The following is a 23795-nucleotide window of genomic DNA, read 5'->3' as shown; positions in this document are numbered from 1 at the left end:
TACGCAGGCTGGGAAGTGCGCGTGTTATTTTCAGTTATTTCTTCGTTCTTCCATCATCGCCTTATACTTTATTACATTGTACATAAATACATAATTCAGGCCTCCAACTCCAAAGCCAGTCCTACTTTGTGCTCGCCTTTGGTGACATTCGAGCAGTCGATATTCATCGAAAGAGTCACTTTGACACCGTCGCGTATTTTTTGCTGAAGACTTGTTCCCAGCTGAAGATCTTTGTTGAATTTGAATCGTATCGCGGAGTCAGCGTCGAATTTGTAACGGGCACCGGCTCCGATGGTCCAAAGTTGGTTCTCACCGTTCATTGCGTATATGCCGTTCAACGCCGCGTCCCACTGAGAGTTTACTGATTGTAAGCGATCGAAACGATAAGTTATTTTCATCTCAGATCTCTTCTATGAATATCGTCAGACTCGCGGATCAATCGTGTTGACTGTGATAATTCTAAAAGCACACCTTTGTACGAAATCGAGCCGCCATACTCGTAAGGCACGTCGTTGCACGACAAGTGAAACCCAACGTCCTCGACGTTGAAGGCGAAGCCCAAATTTGCCTTTGTCATTTCACCAGAGGCCGTGTCGTACACGCCTTCGGCACCGATCAGAATTCCTTTGATTCTGGTGACCAATGAGCCCATCACTTGAACGTTTGCGTCAAACGCGTTGCCTGGAATTGTAAAATTAAAATTAAGGAAAGGAAAACTTTTCAGTCACCTTGGAAATCATTGATTATTCCTTTTCCCATTATACCCAGCAATCTTTGTCTTTATGCAAATTCTTTCCGCACGAATTAAAAATACAACATCAAAATTTTCGGCATTGTTACAATTAAGTATCGCGAATAAAAGTTGTATTGTCTTATAGCTGGTTCCGTTCGCCGGGCAAGCTCTCGATTCGCGAAAAGAACACTCACTGAGCGTTGCGCCGGTGTTGAAAGTGTCGTTCTTGTATCTGAGACCGAGTTTCGTGCTCTTCTCGGAATCCGCAGGCTTGTAAAGAAACGCGGCGTACGAATCGAATCCAGGTGACGGTTTGTCGGCGACGTCGTACTGCGTTGTCAGACTACCGTCGGTCGTCCACCTCTGCGTGAACGATCCGTAATCCTTCGTCTTGAACCGGGATTCCATGCTGCCCGAGGACTGCAGACACAACGAAAAGGCAGCGTTACGCGTCGTCTGAGAATTTCTGCAGATGCAGCCTGAGAATTCGGAATGAAAAGACCCTGACTAGTGCCGCAGACTTGTGTCGCTCGTTATCGGTCGATTGCAGCTTTACATCATTGAGGATTAACGATTGACCGACTTCTATTTCCGAGACAGGAAGCTGGGGTTTCACTTTCACATCTGCCACAGAACACCGCCATACTCTACCAGGAGCTTTAACCCCAGCTTGACGATAACGAAGTCTAGCTCAAACACGATCGATTGACACAGCCCGCCTTCTCCCTCTGCAACCCACCGGGTTTGATTAATCAAGATCTTGTTAATGATGAACTCGCGGAGATGAAACAATAACGCGTAATTTGATAGCCATCAATTTTTATACTTCTTATGCATGCGCGTAACTGGTCACGACAAGATTCATTCTTTTGATCAACTTAGCAATTCGTCGTATGACAGTGTTTGTACGGAAATAAAGAAAAAAAAATAAAAATTTGTAATGTAGGACAAGCTGAGACACAAATGAACACAGGCGGCAAGGCAATTTGCGTTACGAAATTTTATCGTTGACCTTCGTGGGTCGGCTATGTAGGTATACGTACAGATATGAATATGTTTAGATCCTCTTAATCGTCTCGAGGATTTCTCGCACCGGAAAAGGATAAGCATAGCAGCACGTACAATTTAAAAAGCAAGCTTGGGAAAATATTTTTATTATGAGGTGCGGAATAAGAACGCAGTAAAAAGGCTAGGATCACGAGCGTTAGAACATGTAAAGCACTTGTATATTCTCGACGTGCCATTATCATCCACGTTGAGCTTACGGCCGGGTTGAAGTTTGATTTTTGCACGTTTTTGAAGAAATTAGAAAAATTAATTATTCCATTATTATAATAAGATCACGAATATCGATCTCAAAAAATTTGTTCATACACTCTGGTTTGCTCTGCGCGATTAATTTCCACAGAAAAACTTGCGCTTTAACCAACGTTATCGAGCGGCCAATTACCTTAGTCGCGTCAAAATTCATTGTGAAGTCGCTACCCACTTCGAAAGCTTTTTCAGTTTTCGTTTTGAGGGCGAGCTTGATTAAGCCTTTGCCGTAGTGGTAGCCCGACCTGAGAATACTTCTGGCCTCTTTGCCGAGATCGCTGTACGCGGGAACGTCACCCATCCTTGCCGTATTCAAAACTTGGTTAAACTTGCGATATTCGACCCTATTCTCTTATCTCTCTTTTTGTTGAATTAACCAGAAAATTTCACATCAATATGAAATAGTCATTCTCATCTGACGTGTTATCTTCAACTTTTTCTTTTTTTTACCAAAGGTTACGTACGCAGCAGAAGCTTTCTAACCTGAGGCATGGTTATCGCCTGTTTATTTTCCAACTATTTCAGGTTTGCGCTTCTGTTGATCTTTGAATTTCAAACCTCTTCGTAGGTCGTGAAGTAAGTGACGGGTTACTTCATTTTTTCCTTTACTGTTTTCATTTCGTTCAATTTTGAACGGCGACGTTTGTCCTCCATGTAAAACGCGACCGCTCGGTCAGTGTCATTCACCATGTTCGTCTGGAATTTAAATGACGGGAACATCTGAACTCGGGACTGAATTTGCATTACTTTGACGTTTTTACGGGCCACCCTTCAACCACCAACCGACGATCGTTATGCAGACTGGGAGAAAATATACACGAGGGGGGAAAAGTCCAACGAAAATATTCACCATGTTTTCGAAATTGCTAACCTTTAGAGAGCGGCTTTTAGACAATGAAACAAAAACCTCACTGCCGGTGTACAGTGATTTTTTTCCTTTCATACGGCATTTGCGTCATTATAGAAAAACGAGATCAAGACCGAAAATGAGATGGAATAAAGCAAGTGAAAGGTACAAAAAGTGAAATAAAATAATGGTAAAAGGAGGATGATTCGATTGTGCCCGGGGAGAGAAGGAAGGCTGTCGTGGCGTGCCTTCGACCCGCGAACGTAATCGGTAAAAGTAGTCGACGAATCAGTTTAGGCCTCGCGCCCTCAGCAAATTGGAACGCTGAGAGGCAGGCAGAATGTGGTGGAATGGATGAGGTTGGATGGGTGCTGTTGACCCTAATCCATCGGTACGTGGCGCAAGCCTCTTTCACCTTTTGTCGCGCGGACGAACTTCGAGGGCTGTTCCTTGCAGGCCGAAGAAAGTTACGTTGAAATCATGATTTCATGTTCCATGTGTCGAATATGTAGGTAAAATACTAACCTGGAACCTGTCGAAACTCCGAGCGCCATTAACGTATCAGCATATAAGCGCCGCGATCTGCAGGTGGCAGAAAGTTTTCTATGCCGAGAGCCTCGGATTTGTAATAACTATGAAATAACTTTTTCATCCAACTTCTTTTTATTCCGATTTATTTATCGTTGCAACGAGACGTACGTCGCACAGCGTGCAGCCAGCGGTGAAGAAACTGGAGAACGACATCGTTTCACCACGTAACGTACCGTATAGCATAATGTTTCCGTATACCGGGAAGCAAAGCTCGACCCTTAATTTATACGCTCCGATACCTGCTGAAAAGGTACCACAAGAGTATCAACATCCACGTGATTGATACTTTTGTAAACTCGATGTTATTTTTTTTCATATCCATTACGCGTGATTCGATTGATGGACATGCAACCCCAAAGTGTCTGCCATTTTCAGAGCTTAAGTAACCATCTGTCGCTCTGTTATGCGCGCCTAAGTGCACAATATTTTTTCCACTTTCACGCGAATCACGATACTCGCTTACAGCTGTTCATCATTATCGATAACGGGTATAAATTTTTTTCAAACCTCCAATTCGTCGCACCGGAGAGTATAGGTCGAGCGGCAAACCACCGCAGCATACCGTAATACCTGTTTATCATCCATACTTGATCAAACGTCTGCAGAAGTGACGTCTTCGTCTGATTTTCTCGGACCGCATGTCCGACCAACTCAATTTTCGTAACTGCTATGACGCGGCGTCAAGCCTCACTAACTATCTCATCAACTATTGGCATTCTGCAATGGCACTGATTAGGACTCGTTTCGTCTTATTATATCCCCATTTGTGATCCGGCAATAATTATGTACCGTTACCAGATAAATATCAGGTTACGCTAACGCTGAGTCGTTGTTATAATATATGGCTTTAAAGCCTCGGGTTTCGGTGCGGTTACGCAACGAAGAAGAATCACGGTTCGCTTGCGTCGAACCTAGGTCGATCCTTTTCATTCCGTTGGCTGCGTCGCAAGGTTACACTACACAATACAAGAGAGAAGGTGAAGTGCAAGAAGTTTATAGAATTTATAGTCTGCTGTGAGGGGCAAAAAATTTTTCACAAAAAGTTCGCTAATGTATTTCGACGTTATTTTTACGGAGCTGATAATTTGTGAGTCTTGAGCTAGTTTTCAAAAACCTACTCGATCGTTTTATTGTCAAAATCCTTTCGGGTCGCTTTCGAGAATTCATTTTATTTCGACTAACTAACGCAGACTGAAAAGAGAATCGGTTGGTTAACAGCCGTTCAATCACGTTATCAATCGTGGTTGGGAGTCGAATTTATCGCCACTCATACTTCGCCGCAAAATTCAAATTGACGCGAAGACGCCGGGTTGAAGTCTTGAGATTTTTATTGCCTCCCGTATAGAATTGGGTTCCGGCTGATGTCGGTCTTTGGCAGACGATAAATCGAATGTTTGGGGTATCGGGCGTAATTTTAAAGCCGATTAAAACGTGCAGCGTGTGATATAAGATGCGGCAGACTTATTACCGATAATTTATATTGCCTGGATTTAACGATATTCAAGTCCCTCTGCACCTATACACATATATCTGAACATACATGCATGCAAACTTGTATCGGCTTAGCTTGAAATTGAGTTTGAAACCTTACTCCCGCAGATAACTGGGACACGTTATGTCCCAGTCCCCAGTCACGTCACTCGCACCAATAACAATATCTCTATGAATAATTCAAAACTTGTGTGCTCCTCAAAGATACCTTTGACCTACAGATCTCCGCACGAATATAGCATGTGAATAATACCGCTATACCAATGATTCTCTCTCTCTCTCTCTCATATTTGACACACCACAATTTTCTTTTCTTTCAGCCAATGCTCGCCGAGATGAAACGTAGCGGGATAAACGGCGCCGAAGAGGCCGAGGGTGAAGACGGGGTCGAATACTACAGACTTCGCTCGTTCTCCATAACAGCGAACGGCGTTTTCAACTTGGGCGACTCGCTGAGAAGTCGACGTAGTAAAAGTATCAATAGCGTAACATCTTCGGGAACAAGTTGCAGCAGCTCTCGCGATGCCAGACACCTGAGGTAAGACGATACCTGCAGAAATGAAAGTCGGTGGTGGGAAATCTTTTGCCGGTGGCAAAATCTTTTTACCCCACATTTTTACGATTCACCAAGCCAGTCAAAGATTTTTTACATTCCCTTGGAACGAACGCGTTTGTATTATACATATATTATGTAGACTTTATTCGCACACGTTTAATTCTGGTAAATGGTAATAAGGTACGTACGTATGATATTTTATATGCCTATATCGCGTTTTGTTCCACGTATAAATATATAAAATATTCCTTTCCAATATTTCGTCTGCGGCTCGAGAAACGAAGAAAGTATTCTTTGACAGTCATGCGCATACTTCAAACGAGGACGAAATTGCGATTCAAAGTGTGATACGCAGATGTCGAGAAAAAAAAATTTTGCAATAACAAGATGGAAAAGAATTTGTACAGGCACGTTGTTACCAATCGTCGGATGTCATTCACCTAATCGTAACTCGCTCGAATACTTTACTTTCTTTTATTTCTCCAGTACGAATTTAATCTTTGAACGATAAATAGGATAGGCATGAAATCTGCGAAGTAGCTGCGAAACCTCGAAATATTTTCAAGAGTTTTTTAGTAGAATAAATTCATTCTCCCGAGACGGATAAGAAGACAAAGGGAGCCGCGCGTTCTCTCGTAAACTCATTTTATTGGGTATAGAGATGAAAACGAAGAGAGTGCTTAGGGACATTGCGGCTAAATGGATATTCTTAAAGGCGACATCTCCCGGTCCACTTTCTCTTCAAAATTGTCAACGACCTTCAGCTAATGTGCGCGTCTGACTCGGTTTGGCCAAGATAGTTTTTTAATCAAAGTAGATTACTAAAAAAAGGTAGTTACAATTTTGAACAAGAATTTTATTACGTGGTTAAAAAGACGACAAGTTAAAATTCACTCAATAAATATTTCCTGCCGTTTGAAATCAACGTCGATGACGAATAGCGCATATCATTTTACGCCGTCTTATTGCTTGCATGAATAATAAACAGCAACAAATTTGTGTTGCCGATAAAAAAAAAAAAAAAAAATCCGTGTCTACCAGACCGGTTCGTATATCAACATGACGGTAATGCTGTGAGAAAAACCGAGCGAAGAACCGACGACATTATTGTCCAAGGGATGACAGTTGATACGTGAATGAGAAAAAGAACAATAACAATAGTTCGCAGAGACAGGCATAAGGGAACTGATATAGCCTCTACTCGAAGCTCGTGAATAATTTATCAACTTCGTAGGTTTTCCGGGTTTGTTATTTATCACGTAAATAGGGGAGGGCTGTTGAGCTGGAAATCAAATGCGGGATCATGGAATGACGGTTCAATTTATTTCGCCCCTGAACTCGTGCCGCTGGATATTTTACTCGAAATTATCGAGCTGACTGAAAAAATATTTCGCGCTTTATCAACGAAAGAGTAAATTAAACAGAATTGAAGCGTTACTACTTACTCCCACCTTCGTTGCCTCGGTTACTCCAGCTTTTATGTTAATTTTACCTCATCACCGGCACTCCTGCTAATCCCGACTTTAGCATCCCCCGCTTTCATGCGGCTGCACGGGGATGCTGATATTATTTTTCGCCAAAATCCAACCGAAAATGGTGGAATCCATAATGATCAAGGTGATTTAGCGCATGCTCCCTCACGGGGGATTGTGATCCTCCCTTGTATTAAGGCCGCGTCGTTCAACATCCCTTGTTATCAGGGTGGAAAGATGCCGCAATTCCCACACGAGGCTCGCTGGAAACCGGCGGTCTTATCGAACTCTATCGGAAGCCGGTGTAAATTTCATGCGTCAGATTCGAGGCTTTTTGGGTGAAATCGTAGGCTCGACGTGAACCGAGCTCGGGTTAATTGAGGATATTTTTAGCCGCTTTACCTACCGAGAAGGCGAGGCCCTAATTCGGTGGAAATTAGCCGAGCAGAGGGGTGATGAATAATAATTCACGTTCTCTTTTCATTCTAAATTTAACGCGGACAGATAACCACATTGCTTGCAGTGACTGTCAGCTGAGATCTTTGAAGCAGAACGGTAGCCCGGCTCACACGAGGAATTCTAATCAAATTGAAAGCGTTTCAGTCGTTTCCTTACCCTGAAAGAATTCCCGGTATATACGGAGCAGATTGATATTCGATACGTGGAATTTCGATCAGTGCTCAACATTTGTTACTGTTAACTTTTGTAATATATGAACTAAGAAATAATGCACGCGCTTACAAGGACAGAAACGAGTCGATTTTTTTTTTCGAGTTATCGAAATACGTCGGCTACGTGACAGCCCATTTATCAATCTGTCACTAATGCCGAATGACCCCAGCTGATTAATATTTTCCGACATTACCAAGTCCACATTTTCGCTTGGCGATCGAACGATTTACTCAATTGACGAACGTCAAAAAATATACATTTGTCACTAATGCCAAGCGACTTGCTGATAAATAATTACAACGTGCTTCAATTTATATTCAAATTTCTGTGCTTTTGTGCACGTAGTTTTGAGCGTCACTGATCTTCAGACACCGCTTTTCCGCTCCCTACCTTTGAGGTAAGTATCGCGAGCGAATGGCTCATGCATAACGTGACATTAATATTCACCCTCCGACCCGACAATCCAATCTTATTACGAAACATCTTGCAGTTGAAAATCTCAGGGACGAAATGGTTGTATAATTGTTATATGTACCTCTTATATTTATACATATCTATTTCATTTTTCCCAATGCTTACGTCATTTGGCGAAACTTAATTCAGGGACAGCCTAGCATATTGTGATTTTTCTTCACGTCAATAGAATCCGAAAATACAATCGCAGCTGAACTAAGCGAGAAGATTGAAGAACAACTTTTTTCGTAATTCCTGTTAGATATCTTTATCCTCTCCGAAGTAATTTTGCGTTTCTACCACGCGTTGGGTAACTCCTACATCGATTTTGGCGCAGATTAAATCTCGCACGCGCTTTTTCACAAGCAAACGATTCACGTCAAATTCAATTCACTTGACAAGCTCCTTCTCTGTATTTCCATTTTATTTTGAGTTAAATTGTAGCCATGGATATAACAGTGTTAACATTTGATAGCGCCAGGGTATCAGGCCTTTTGCTTTCAAATTGTTTATTCCGATATTTCTCGGAAAAATTTCCCACCTTAATATTGTCTGTACACACGCCAAAAGTTTCCGTATAATTATTATTCTCGCTGATTCGGTGAAACTGTGAGCACGGGAGAAATACATTGACGTTTAATTAAGGGGATGCCGTTTCGCCTGCCGAGCCGACGATTTTAACTTTCCACGATAAAACCCCGAAATTGTAAAAGTTGCGCTGAATATTTTGTACAAATACTCAATCTTTTCACCCGAAAAATCCCATCATTTTTCCCAACTTAATTCGCGTATAATTTCCATGTATTAAAAGTGCTTAAGTGGTCATTTTTAAAACCGGAATTTCAACTTGATTTACCAAGTTTCCCGTGATCCGCCTCAAGTTCGAATATCGCGTGATCGATGCTATCGGATGTCCCGCCAAATTGAAATATAATCGTATAACCTTTTATTCCTGAGAATATATTCCCTCCATTATGTAGCATTTCTGAGGCAGTCGATTTTTTGTCCCTTCAAACCGAATTCCACGTCTATGGGAAAAGTTGAATAGATGCAAAGTAACCTCGAGTAATCTTTCATTCTGACAATGGGAAAGGTGTCGGAGAAAGTCGACTACGAAATATTGTGAATAGTTTTCATTTCAACCAGACACACACCCTCGGTAATTTTTGTTTTCTCCAAACAAAGAACAGGAATGTTCCCGCAGAAGTCAGCCGCGACGCGTAAATGAAATTTACGAAAAAAAAAATGACGTTTTGTTGATTCGTATCTCGCAGTGTTCATCGCGTCGTCTGCTTTTTGCAGCCTGGCATCGCAGCTGTCGGGAACAGAAGGTGAGGAAGACGACAGCAACGGACGCGTCGCTACTTACAAGGTCGGGATGCTGGGTGCTTCTGGTGTCGGAAAAACGGCTTTAACAGCCCAGTTCACAACCAGCGAGTACATCTGCGCGTACGACGCTTCGCTAGGTGAGTTGTATTTAAAAAATTTTCGCTTTTCACCACGTGGCTTTCCGGCATCCCATACGCAGCGTATATTATAACGGAGAATGGTAAATTCAATGCCGCGTTCTCGTGTCAGGGATATCGAGTATAAGACCCGTGCAATGTTTGTCCCTCAAAGTTTAAATCTCCCGAGGAAATCAATTCCCAACCATGGCAACCAATTTCTCGAGCTTTACCGTCATCCTGTCAGAGCCAGAACATGCCTTAGGTATCTACTGGGAATCAGTTAATTATAGCCAACGTTTTGGCTGTATGTCGAGGCGCTGATGAGAAGCCATCGGGATTCAACAATCTTCGTACATTTCTTTTCCTCCGTTATCCAGCAATCATATCCAGCAGAAAAGAAACTCTGTTCTGTACTCGATAATTGCCTACAGTGCCAAGTACACGTGACGCGTCCAAGATACGTGATGTAATAAAAATTGAAGAACGTTTTTTTTTTTGTAACTCGGCCGTTGTCGCAGTGTAAAGAGATATAAAACTATAATGTATAATCGATATTGGCGGCGCGATGATCACACAACTATTTACGGTCGAATCAAAGGAGACGGTTTCGTGGATTAATAGACCTGCCTTGTACACGTGCTTCAATTGCTTCGCGAATGCGCGACACAAGAGAACAACGCAAGCTTTTTGTCCATTGCTTTTCACTCAGGATTTCACTGAGAGGGCAACGCGCGCAGATTCAGCTTCTCTGTAGTAACAGCGTTTCTTCTTTCTTTATTTAACTCTACTTTTTTTCGCTCAACGACCTGGTTATAGATATATATATATACCGTTGAAAGAGTTTGAAATAAAATTTGTACATAGGCATATATATCGAACTGGTATTATATACATATCCTAACAAGAACGACCTAAAGTTTCTCGAATTTACGGAGGTGGATACGAAGTCAAACGATAGATTGTACAGACGGTGATGTTTGCGAAAAATCTCAAGGCTGACGTCATGTCCGAACTGATAGGTATGGAAATGCGTATCTGTGTATCTTCGACGTATCGTAAATATCTCGAACTGTGGATGACACGTGTCAGAGCTTTCGGAGAAATTCGTACACGAACGTACTTTTTCCTTCGATGTATGCAAATACAGTACGTATTTATACGTTACACATCACACCTGTATTTCGTTTATAGATTTTTATGTGGGGGGAAAAATCTTTTCTATCTGCAGAATCATAATTCTTATGGACACTCGAAGTGTGCAGAGACCATACGATACACGTAAAATTACGACGGTATTTCTACACCACGAAAATTTTAGTTTTCGGCAACTTTTATCCCGCTTCGGTTATCACGTAGCGGTGAATGGAAATATTTTTAAAGGTGCGATCCATTTTTGCCATTTTATACACGCAGGGAATTTCGCTGTGAAACATATTTTCTCCGCAAACCCGGATTCGATGAGACGGCATTTATTTTTACGAATACACACATGTATCGAACGATATTTTCGTAGAGATCTTTACGGTATTTGATACAGATTTACACTTCGTTAATAAAACATGTTCTTTTACTCTGGTTTACTTTCAACAATATTTCCTGTCTCCGTGTTTAACAGAAGCCATTCTTTATCGCTTCTCCCATAAAAAGGTGAAATTCTATGATAATGCCTTGCTTCTAACCAATTCCAACAGGAACGAACCGCGTGCGTATGACTTTGTCTATACAGAAAACAGATTTCCAATATTCCCGTGGCAAGTTAATGTCTGCAAATCGTACCGCTAACGCTTCTGAATATCAAAGCAGGCTCTTGTAGTCTACAGTCGATTATGACTGCCGTCTGAAATTTCATATTTTGGATACTCAAAGGCTAAAATTGTGAACTTCGAGGCTGCAATGACGAGCAAATTACAGCTCATAAATAATTTGCAAATTACAGATTCTTCTGGCGTACATATACGTGTATATTTACCTTTATCAATTCCTGTCGGAATACCAGCCGATCTCTATATACACCTCGAAAAAGCTTTATGCTTGTTTCAGATGCGGTTCAAATTTAACGACGTATCGTTTCGGATTAAAGTCTCATTCTGGTCGGTTTAAAACGAGAAAATTACCCGTGAAATTTATATTGACATCCGCCTCCAACAGTTTACTCAGCTAAAAGCAAACCGCGAGCGGTTTTTAAATTCACTATTAGGTATTTTTTGCCTTTCTCTGATATTTTGATCGTCGCGAATTTTCGAAATCTCGAGAGTACCTAATTGTACAGAAACTGTAAAACCCGAAAGCGAGTTTTATTGCTGTCGAAATTATCCAACAAATGTAAATGGGATTTTCAACAAATTGCAGTCCCGAAGGATCAAAATTTTCCACACAGTCATTACAGGCCTGTATACCTTGATTTTATTCAGGATTGGCTTACCCTTCAGAAATCTGCAGGCATCGCCAAATTCACGGTAAAGGCAAACTTGCACTGCTGACGGTTAATCGTATATGTGTATACACATCTTTACGATATACGTAGCAGACTCTCAACCTTCGGAGGTCATCCGTTGCGCATTCACATCGTATTCATTTTGAGCGATGTGACAACTTTTTATTACAAGTCTCCAGCAACGTTGATACCTCCACGGTCTGGAGTGATATTTTTTGCCCCTGTTTCTTTGCGCGAAATATACTCGTATTGGACATTTGGCTCACCACGTTACTCATACCTAATGATCTCATGAATTAATCGGATCACTGAATTCGGCCAAATTGCCACACATTGTGTATACATATATGTATATATACAAAAAAAAAAGAAAGAGCTGTTGTAATTTTATTAGCAAAGACGAATCACAGCTCTGTGAAATAACGAAGTACAGACATAGTGAATTTTTATCAAACAGACGGAGTAGTCTTCGGAATTTTGCAATTAGCGTAAAAATACGTCAATTATTTCGTGCAAAAAAATCTTCTCTGTCGTATCTATGTTTGTGCATTGAACTTGTTCAGATTATAGTTTGTCTGGAGCTTCGCCCTCGATGGGAAAAATTCAATTACCGCCGTAGGTATTAAATCGAGTAAAAGCAGTTTCTTCGCGTTGATATAGTCTGGTAGTCTGAAAAATGCAGTGGTCCCTCGAACATTCGATTGTCCGTCATATTCGCTGCAGAGAGAAATAGAGGCGTGATTTTTTCGTCAACTTGTGAAACAATTCGCGTCACAGGCACCCTGAATTATATATCATCGTCCAAACGACGAGCCACCCCTTTGTGATGCGGTTATTGTCGACGCTGAGTACGCGTCTTCGTCTGCGGCGACTGGCAGTGACGACGATGGTCTGGCGAATCCAGTGACAGGTCAAACCTCGGATCGTGAAGATTTTATGAAAGCCGAGAACCACAAAGGGCCCGAGATTACATCGGCAATCCGTTTCGCGAAGGCCCGACGCCGATTCTTGGAAACGGCTGCAATGGTCTACTATCACTTCCCGTAGTCCAAGACAATGATAGATCTGTATTTTGCAGATACGGTGAGGGGGATTCGTTAGCAGTCTCGTGATGTTTACGAACTTGTAACTTTCAGAGTCATCTATAAACAATGGTAAAAGTTTTCAATTTATGCGCGACTTTGTATAATGTGTAGCTGTATATGTATATTATATGCGTTATACACTCTCGTTCGTTTTAAAGGCCTGGAGTTAAAAAGTTTTGTGCACGGGTATATATTTTCAAGCGAAAACTTTTAACGACGTGAAAAATAAAATGGGCGCTGTATAAATAAATAATTATCCTAATCGTAAGATTCAAGTTAATATTACGTTAGTTAATGGGAAATGGATATTTTTTGTTAGGCAATTAGACTCACGGTCGCGAGTTATGCCTAATAACATGTACAACACTTAATTAAAAACGTGACTTGCCTGGCATTCCTTAGCGAGTTAATTAAATATCATTTCTGTAATTCCGTCTGTTTTCATTTTGTATCATATAATTTTACTATCGTTTAATTTAACTACGCTTCATCGCGTGATCAAATTTTTTGGCTTTCTGCTATTAGCTTCAAATTTTTTAATTCAACATGAAATTAGCTTTTAAAATTGTATGGAAGTAATTCAAAACTATCCCGCAATCATTCCGAGACCCCGATGTTATTCCGCGTCGTATTTGAAGAATATCAATACACAAAAGAGGGTAAGAAAAGTTATTTTCAGCAGCAAAATGGATTTTCTAATTATCCAACAAGTCCCGTGTTTGTTGCAAAATTCTTGCCGCACGACGAAACGGAACTACACGAATGTGAAATCTGATATGGAATGAGTAAAGAAGAGAGGAAAATATCAAGTTTAGGCTGCTGAAAAATCATGGCTATAACAACACCGAGTTCCTTGACTTTGGAAGTTATATCGCGTTCACACTTTTTATATAAGTATATATATATATATAGCGTCCATGGGCTTTACAATATGTAGAATTTTCTAACCCAGTCGGAATTTTACGTCTTTACGCTCGAGCCACGAAATCCGCCGCGTATTGATTTCATCCGCTGCTAAACAGCGCACTTGTATATTCCCAAATATATTTTCAGACGAGGAATACGGCCAGAAGACGGTGTCCGTTATGGTCGACGGTCAAGAGACGGAGCTGGAAATCATCGACCATCCAGCCTCGGAAATGTCGGTAAGTATCACCCTCCTTCCACCCTCCGCATCCCCCTTTTAGCCGCATTGTATTCCTCTCCGCCGTTCTCTTTGCTTTTTTCTTCACCCTTCGTGATCCCTTGACCTTTTTCGTAATCCTCCTGAATATAATATGTATACGGGTTTTTCGTATCTCGTATTCAAAATTTAGTACTTTACTTTTTTTTTTCTTGTGGCAAATTTCCACGTCATGAATTCTGTCTTGAACTTCAAGTAACGAAGCTCGACGGTAGAAAACCGGCAAAGTGTTTCACGTGCTTAAATTCTCGCAACGGTCGGATACGACGTTTTAAATTCATACCTGCTAAATATACATATATTGCGAATACGCACTCTGGACAATAATTCCACCTTTTTTTTTTTCACCAAATTTTCGATAATCAACGAGGGTAACTGGGAAGTAGATGAACGAATATCGCCCACCTAGTGCCATTGTAACGTAGCTTTCAGTTGCAGCGTAGACTCGACAAGCGTGACTTGATCCATGAATCTATCGTCCCGTTCTTGGTTAAGACGTGCTATTTATTACCGACAGGCAATATAAATCTCTGTTACTTCGTGCAAACTCCAGCTCTCGTAAAAGCTACGACACGTAGCTGATCCTTTACCGGGGTGTATGGGCGAGGGTAAAACTTTCCGTAAGCGAACGCGATACATAATGACAAAGTTTCACTCGCAATCGAGAAGAAGACGTCCGTATTATAGACCATGGTTTTGCTTGTCTGATCTCCTGAAAACGAATCCACTCGGGGATAGTTATAAGTACTCGAAGCACGACGGCAGGGCAAAAGTTGCCGAATCTGCGATAAATTTCACTTACTTCATCATTGCTTTCAAGCTTGAGTGGATCTTGGACCTCCGTCTAATACGGACAATCATCTTTTACAATTCTTTCTTCTCCCGAGTAGTTTTTCGACCCTTAGGAAATTATAGGGCGCGCGATTGTGCTCGTGGTTTGGCCAAGAAAAGTTCGGAACATTGACGGAAATAGCCAAGTATTTGCTGTTAGTTATCTCCCATTATCTCCCATATCATTCTCCCATTTCGTGTTAATTTTGAACCAGAGTTCTTTCGCGTACAAATTATATGTATTAATTTGTATCGCATTACACGCGTATGTAAAAACTTGAAGTCTTTCGTTGATAATTATTGTGGTAATAATACAAATAATCACCCAGTCAACCGTTACTTGGGAATGCGTCTTTGAGGTAGGCTTGTTTATTCTTTCTGTCGTGTTTCCATGTGTGCACTTACCGTTGCTCAAGAGTAAAATATAATTCCACGACGTGCAGAGTGTCGTGATTTGTGACCTCGTATAAAAAAACAGGCACCGGTTCAACCTCGGTGGCTGGTTCTTCATGAGATGTAAACCGGCTTAACAAGGGTGAAAATCTGCCGGACCGATGAACCTTTTCAAAAAGGTTCCTAACCCACGTCTAGGCATACAATGCCTCTTTCCGCACGACCTGCCATAATCTACATGATCATGGTACCCGTAGCTGTGATCCAGTCCCCGAACGAGCTTTCTCCAAATTATGGCCGAGTCAAGATCCGCGGAATGTAATATAGAGGGCGAAAAAGCCCAATCGCTGAGCGGCTCTGATTTGGGCGAGGGCAACCTCCAAAAGCGCTTTGGAAGCTCAGTGTCAGCGTAGCTTTTTTTATGCGTCACTGATACTACACCTCGCGCGCCAATTTTCCAGATATTTAATTATAACACTGCAGAGCATTCTTGTAGAGATTAAAAAAACGTCCCCTCGGATTGTTTGCCGATAAAACAACTGTTTGTACGTTGAAAAGTGGATTACGGAGGAAGTGAGAACGAACGTCAAGTAATACTTTTTTTCCTACTTCCGCTCGTGAGTTTTCTTTTTTAATTAAAGAGCAACAACATCCTTTTTGTTTTCAGTTTGCCATTGTTTGTACACGAATCAGACCGTTCCCTTTTGCCTTTCCGGAAACTTCCTGTGTACCTCCAAGGATTAGTTCCGGGAAATTTTTTTCCCAGAACGGAAGCCTTATTTGGTAGCGGCCTTAATTGGCTTGAGCATTTTACTCTACAAAAGTAAATGAGAAAGTTACGCTAAATTTGAGAAGAGAGTTAGTGTCAGATGTAACGCACATCGGAGAATCGTATTTTCGTATATCCAATATTCGAAATACTGAAAACCTGGAATTACACTTTCAAATTTGGCATCGCATCAAAGACGACGTGAACCTTCTGTATAAAGTAATGGAAAATGACAAAAATGAGTCAAATGACAACTCAGCATCAAAGCTTAAATCTATTATTCTGTGGTATATCGAATCATTTCGAGTATACGTGCCATAGGACATTTTATCACAGTGATTTTCACTCGTACGCAGGCAACCAAGAATCTGGATTCTCGTGCCTATGCAGAACTCTGTGAGGTAATAAATTTACAATCGAAATCTTGAAATCCCCCGAAACTTAACTATGCTTTGCAAAGTTCCTTCCGGCTGGTAGGCATTAAGTCAATCTCGTTGATCAGTATTCTATCCTGGGTATTATCACGAAAGCTCATAAAACCATTGTATATAATCCGTGTATTATACCGAGCAGCGGAAACACTAAAATATTCATGTCAGCTGTTAATTGCAAGGACGGGATCTACCGAGCGTCATTACAGCTGTTAACTTTTATGCCTTGAACGTCCGAACTACAAATCCGCGTTAAAAGAGGATAATTTCTCCGCCTGTCTTAATGCGGCCGGGTTACGACTCCCATAACTATCCAGGCTCGGATGAAATAACCTCAACACGTCCGACACGTGTGGCTATTAATTCGAGACAATCTTACGTGACGTTCATCCCTTAAATCAAGCACAGCTGGATCACGCCGGAGGTGAGATTCCGTAGACATTCTCCTGGCTGAACTACAATGGGTTGGGTGATTTTTTTGCCATTGTAAGCAACTTTTCGATGGTAACATATAATTTCGAATCTCCGAAAAGAAGTGACATGACTATACTCGCTAGAGGTATTATAAGGACTGCTAAAGAATGAATGAATCGATAAATATGGACTTGCGAAATATTGTCGCATGGGCAAGCAGTGTCGCTAACTAATTTCCCAACTCAAACGAAAAAATATAAGATTTTGGTCGCCTGTTGAAAATGAACAAAAAACGCCATTTCTCAACGAATGACGTGCGAGTTGGAAAATGGTGAACCAATTCTCTACTAGTGCTCAATAACTGTTTTTATGGAAAAAACTGTGGATGAATGTTTCGCCATTAGTGGAAAAATGGTCCGCTTTTTTCTGACTAAAACTTCATTCGTTGATAAATGGCGTGTTTCGTTCACTTTCAGCAGATTACCAAAATCGCTTCATTTTACATTTTTATTGTGAAAAAATTTTACGTGCAACTCGTGGGCAATGACGATTCTGAGTGAGTATGATATTCTGAGAATTGTCACTTTTGCCCACTCGTTGCACAATATGCTATTGACTTATCAACGGATTGACGTTAATGATATTATTGCACGATCGAGAGCATAGAAGGACACGTTTGCTGAGGAGTTTCAATTACGTTTAATTGCCGTTCGATTAAGCGGCGCAATGCTACGTGTTCCAATCATGATAGTTTTATGGCGTATGGCATTTGGCGTAACAATACTTGATCAATCTCTCGTCAACTAGGCTTGATTGGGTTGAACTTCTTCGCGTCGCCACCGCTTATTGTTTATACAAGGCAAAAGCTACAACGGTAAAAGCAGCTTCGTAAGCTATTTTCTCGGATCTTTTCAGGGTCACACGTTCGCAGGGTTTTTCGCGATCTATTCGCGAAATGATCGACATTCTCCGAATGGGGAAGTAAAAAAGTACACACTTGGCGTGAAAGAAACGATTGTCTCACGTCTGCTATTTTCTTCCCTTTTTATCTCTCCTTAGAACCCCTGACAGACCCCGAACAACGGGTGGGTGTTATTTCTGCTGACGATTCAATCCGAGAAAGTTGATTATACTAGATATTTCAGACACGTTCCTTGGTCGTGCGACAATGCGTGTACGTTTATTAAATTTATATCAGTAGGTAATTGCTAATCAACTATTCTGGGGTGGGAACAGTTAACGATTTCTGACGGCGGTGTCCTCGCCAGGTTATTCAGGGGAGCTGAAGGTGGAATACACCGTTATTATTATAGGTGATTAACTCCCATTTTGCTGTTGACTGGTTAAAAATTAATGCACGCAGAGTCATTTGCCAGAACCGATACAATTTTTATACCACTGATTCTCGTACGATACATACATACATGTAATACACGTCAGGGGGGTATACAAACCCCTAATGTGACCGTCACATTGACTTTGCGGTAAATCGCGTACTCTTTGCGTGAGCAAATATCGTTTGCAATTTCTGTGATATATAGGATTGTGCGTTTATTATTATGGGGACGCTTATCGAAATTGTATAATCACGCCCATTCGTAAAAATGATTATTCGTTGTGCTGGGACATGCAAGCATGTAATCTAACGACACGAGGAGTATTGCGTCGCAGGCACTTGACCAGGACCGTTTAGGATTTAAAAAAGCGAATTCAAAATTTACTCTGTAATTAATCTACGTCGGTAAAAAATGCAGCATAATCCGTAAGAAAACATTCCATCTACTTTTACTACCAACATTTCTATTCGACGGCTTAGAAAATGGCGCTGACGACTTTGAGTTGAACGATCATTGTCCGGCTTATTAGACTCAAGCTTCATTCAAAGTTACATAAAAGCTTTCCCGGAGGGGGAAATTTCGTCAAGCAGAATAAACCGCGGTGTATTCGCGGTTGGCATTCAAAACTATGAGCGTGAAACGTAATTGGCCGAGGGTATACGCAAAAGCTTCAATTCCTGAGTGCCTGTATATATATCTTGTCATAAATCAAATCTAGTACGGCTTTGCCCAGAACGAGGATCATGTCTACCAACGGTAAATTGAATTCAAGCAGGAGGGCGTGTACCTACTTTTTTGTAGTGCTGCATACCTAATTAAAATCCGCACCGTCAAACGGTTTGATCTGGAGAAGGCAATATTATGCGCAGGCAATTTCAATCAGTATAATATCGTTGAAGCTTACGTGAATTTTGCAAAAAATAAAAAGGGGGCCATAAACTTAGTATACCTAAGTCGAATGACATAGAGTACCTTGTGAAGCTCGACTGGTGTAATTCCAGCTAACCGTGAGTTCCGTTTGATAAAGAGCATTTCAAACTGATTACTGGTACTGATTCTCCGATCGAAGCTTTCCAACTGACTATTTATAAGGACACCGTTATTTGCTTGAAGGTCGAGTCCTTTTGCTCAACCTACAACCCGGACGTTTACGTGGTTGTCTACTCAGTCGTCGATAGAAGAAGCCTGAAAATGGCGGAGGAGACCCTGCTCTATCTTTGGAAAAGTGACTACATGGCGTCGCATGGCGTTATCCTCGTTGGGAATAAAGTTGACCTGGAAAGAAAGCGAGAGGTCCCATTAGTCGGTGAGATTTTCCGTCGTCTCCGCTCTTAGGACGAGGGTGCAAACCTCAGCATTTCTTTACTTTTCTTTCATATTAACGAGGCTGCACCCTCGGTTTCTTCCTAATTACTTATAACATGCTCATTTGTGTCAGCCCCTTCGGGTAAAGGGTATTTAGCTCCTCTAATGACTGTTGAATTTTACGCCCTGCAGTTGGACGTCGGCTGGCAAACAGTTGCGGATGCAAGTTCATCGAGACATCGTCCGGCTTGGCCCACCACGTAGATGAGTTGCTCGTCGGAATTCTTGCTCAAGTCAAGCTCAATCCTCAGCGAGATCGAGATCAAGCAACTAGGAGAAAAAGGAGTAAACACCGCCGGCGTATGCTCAAGCATTTACTCGGTATCAAGAGAAAAACTAAGAGCTGCGAAAATCTCTTCATATTATAATTTCGCGAGAAAGCGTTCAGCGATGAGTATGAATGAGAAGAAATTTTGTACGATGATCGGTGTGATTTTTATTGATTCGAATGATAATTTTTACTGCTTTAGATCTTCGGGTTTTCTTAGCTTAGGAATCCAATTATACAGTCTCTGTCTGTCATGAAATTTAAGATTATGTATACGTGAAATTGAATGTTCAACGGTACCGAATTTGTCTCCATGTATTCGTTCAGTTTTTATTATCGAATTATTTTCGGATAAGGCCATGGCCGAATAGAGCTAAGTGTAAGTTAACAAAATATGTTTACATTGATTAGGTTATCTTTAGTGTTATTTAATAAATTAATAATAAATTACAGTTGAGCCGGTACGGGCAATGGTTATTATCGTAGGTGAACGTCATACCTGAAGAACATGTAACTCCGATTTCTTCAACCCACGTTATTTCGAAGACGACGAAAACCAGCGTGTACCTGCATTACGAAAAATGAGATTTTAAGGTACGACAGGTGCCGACCAGCAGTTACTATTTTAAGATGTTCTTATTGTTGAGCGAATGGGGCGATAATTTTTAAAACAAGACAATGCAGTTTTCAAATATAAATGTAATAAGTGATAAGGTGAGTGAAATTTATTCATAATGAATGTAATGATGTGGTAATTAGATTTAACTTTCATCTAAAAGGGAACACCGTAATAATAATCAATAATTTAATGTTTAAGAAAAATATTTGACGTTTCAATAATGTGGCACTGTAAATACGTACATTGTATGTTGTATTATACATATATGTATATTATATTATTCTATAAAATAATTAATATACATTTCATTTGATAACTCGAATGTGTTATGCATAAGTATATTAGCACGTTCTGACCCACGGGGTTCAGTGTTTTGGCAATGCTAGGAATTGTCCAAAATAACAAGGCTATTGGTTTGCATGAAGGTTGGAGAACAAGGACGCGAGGGAGAAGTATTTCTACCTAATTTTACCTAATTATCAATGAGAATATCTCCGTTTTTTATCACAATTATCTTTCTTCTAAAACTACTAGCCAGATGATTGTTGGTGACGAGGTGAAATTATTTTTTTGAAGTTTCATGTCTTTCCACATATTTTAGTCTAGAAAAACATTTATTTCTAAACATGAGAAGATATCGTAAAACATTCGTTTCGCCTAGATTTAATCGGATTGAAGAATGATGGTCGACTAATGATCTCTCTTGATAGTATTCGGAGGAAAAATTACAGCAAATTCAGAAATTATATCGTGCTGTTGCTGTGTGTAATTTGATTAACTCCTCCAAAGTCTTAACAAAATTCAACGAAAGCTAGCAGCATATAAACATTGACATTGAACAACATCCAGTTTTGATTGATTTAATTTTTACGATCCCAAGCATCACAGATGCTCATCATTTCAATACATGAATAGGGCTGTCAACTGATGATTCGAGAATGAAGACACATTCTATGACCAGAATAAATTCGAACTTTCGCTTACACGCGTATGGCTAGAACAAAAGAATAAAGTAGGACCAATAGCTTAGCTGCACTTGAAGCGATAAGCTAGACGTTTGTAAGATTTGAGTATGCTTCATTATGTTATGAATATGTGCAATTCATGTATGACGAACGCAGCAAGTATGAATGATACCTTCATGTTGAACTTCAACTGAAGAATATTGTGTACTTCTTGAATAAATCAGTCGTGTTATAAAAGTTATGAAGATTTCCCAGATAAAATTTTTAAGAATTTCAACAAAGCATGTGATGTTGTGTATGCTTAACTTCTGTAAATATTAGTATGTAGCTAAATTACATTAAGATTTATATACTAACGCATGGTTCTATAATAAAACCGATATTTACGAGGTATTACGAGCCTTTTGACTTACGTATCAGATTGTCAAATGTGAGTACTTTAACGTATGTGGACCACTATAGTTAACAGAAACTCTTTTAAATGCACCAAAATTCATAAATAGACCATGCAACATTGCAATCGATTCTGATACATTATTCTCGTGCATCTATTGCACGTAACTTTATCACGAATGAAAAAATATTACCATAGTCTAGGACGAATCAAAACTTGAGAGATTACTTGAAGAAAAAAAAAACATGTTATGCGTGTGAGGGATTCTTATATGAGAATAAGGCAGAAAAGTGTAGAGCTTTATTACCTTTTAGATGTACCAGAGTAAAGTTCGTCGTTGCAGCAAAATGAGTCTGTGCTTCTCGAAAGGATATGTGAATTATATACAATAAATAATTTGTGAAACTTGTGTTGTGACTAGTTTGTATACTTTCAGAATCGTACACTTTTTAATAAATACAAATCACATGAATGATCCGTTTTACTATTGAATCTACGTTATACTGTTGAAGCCTTAATACAGACATCTTGGAGCTATGATCTATCGTTCATCTGCGCATAATTACAACTTGACACTATTTAACTGACTCGATTCTGACATTTTTCAGAATACGCTAGACATGGGCTGGTATTGCAAAAGAGTTGGACTTCCTTGGATTGCACTGTCCAGAGTGAGAAATTTGAAAATTGATAATGAGTTTCACTGACCCTATCCAGAGTCAATGGCCCTCAGAAAATTCGAAGAGAGCATGCAAACATCTAAGGACTAACAATCCAGTAAACATCAACAGATGACAAGTATTGCGCCTTCTAGCTATGACTTTTGATCGGCAGTTCTCAACACGTTCGGAAGTGTATCCACGCGATTTCTCTCGACAAAAATAACGTTAATTCGGCGTATTAATCGAGTAATTCCGACAACATCCCAGAACGTAAAAATTTTCAATGAGAAATAAGGGGGCTGGCCTTGGGATTGGCTAGGGTGAGCGTTGCCGGATCTATACGAACTAACCTTTTAATCTCAGCATCTATTGTTGTTCGGTTTTCTGAACTAATTAGACTCCCAGTAACGCAGTTTAGGAATTCAAAGAAAAAACCCAGTCACAGAAATATTACAAGGCAACCATTCGTTTTTCGGCTGGACCTCTGAATCCGTTGCTCGGAGCCTATTCGGACTGGGCGCAATGAATTCCTCATGCGATATTACGTCGATATTGTGCATCATAAGGACGTCCCAGCACTTTCCTATATTGTCAAGATTTTCACGGAGAATACCAACAGGTTATCCTTATTTTTGATATAGTCGTTACTCTCTTATTGGGTAAAAAACTTTTCGTCTCAGAATCGATTTGTATGGAGTTGTCCTGACAAAGTAGACCCTCGTATACTCACAAAAGACATCAATGATAACGTACGACCGACAGCAGGAGAAGTACACAGAGAAATAAGCAGCCGAAAAATGCCGAAAAAACAGCTTCTCGTTTATTGGCTGTAACTTTCGATGCGTTGATCGCAGCGTATTGGGACTGCGCCCTATCGATTTCTCTCGCAAAATTACGTATTATCAGTGCACGAAATAATTCATTCCAGCACTTTTCAAAATCGCTCAAATTTTCGAGAAAAATGCAAAGGGGTTAGCCTTACTTTTTTTTCGGCCGAAAAATTTTAGGTCTCAGATTCGATTTGTATGACCCTTTCCTGACTAATTGGACCACCAGGAACTCAGAAAA

The 23795-nt window shown here is 40.5% G+C and overlaps 1 protein-coding gene across 5 annotated transcripts in view; it reads left to right on the top strand.

The window, feature by feature from the left end:
* The window catches only part of LOC124187986 (GTP-binding protein REM 2-like), a 29262-nt gene extending 6915 nt beyond the window's left edge, over positions 1-22347 (top strand). The window contains exons 4-10 of one of the 5 annotated variants that reach the window (XR_006872210.1): positions 5297-5514; positions 9432-9595; positions 14150-14241; positions 19568-19760; positions 19952-20363; positions 20415-20466; positions 20541-22347. Coding sequence is in view for 3 of the 5 variants with exons in the window: in XM_046580210.1 (XP_046436166.1) it covers positions 5297-5514; positions 9432-9595; positions 14150-14241; positions 19568-19760; positions 19952-20187 (903 nt within the window). In the remaining 2 variants the exon portion in view is untranslated. Of the gene's footprint in view, positions 1-5296; positions 5515-9431; positions 9596-14149; positions 14242-16170; positions 16327-19567; positions 19761-19951; positions 20364-20414 lie in introns of those variants that run through there. The other 4 variants (XR_006872209.1, XM_046580210.1, XM_046580211.1 and 1 more) reach the window with 4 other exon arrangements.
* Positions 22348-23795: the final 1448 nt, after the last annotated feature.

The sequence above is a fragment of the Neodiprion fabricii genome, chromosome 1 (assembly GCF_021155785.1).
Source record: "Neodiprion fabricii isolate iyNeoFabr1 chromosome 1, iyNeoFabr1.1, whole genome shotgun sequence".
NCBI lineage: Eukaryota > Metazoa > Arthropoda > Insecta > Hymenoptera > Diprionidae > Neodiprion > Neodiprion fabricii.
This window is presented reverse-complemented; position numbering and strand designations above follow the sequence as displayed.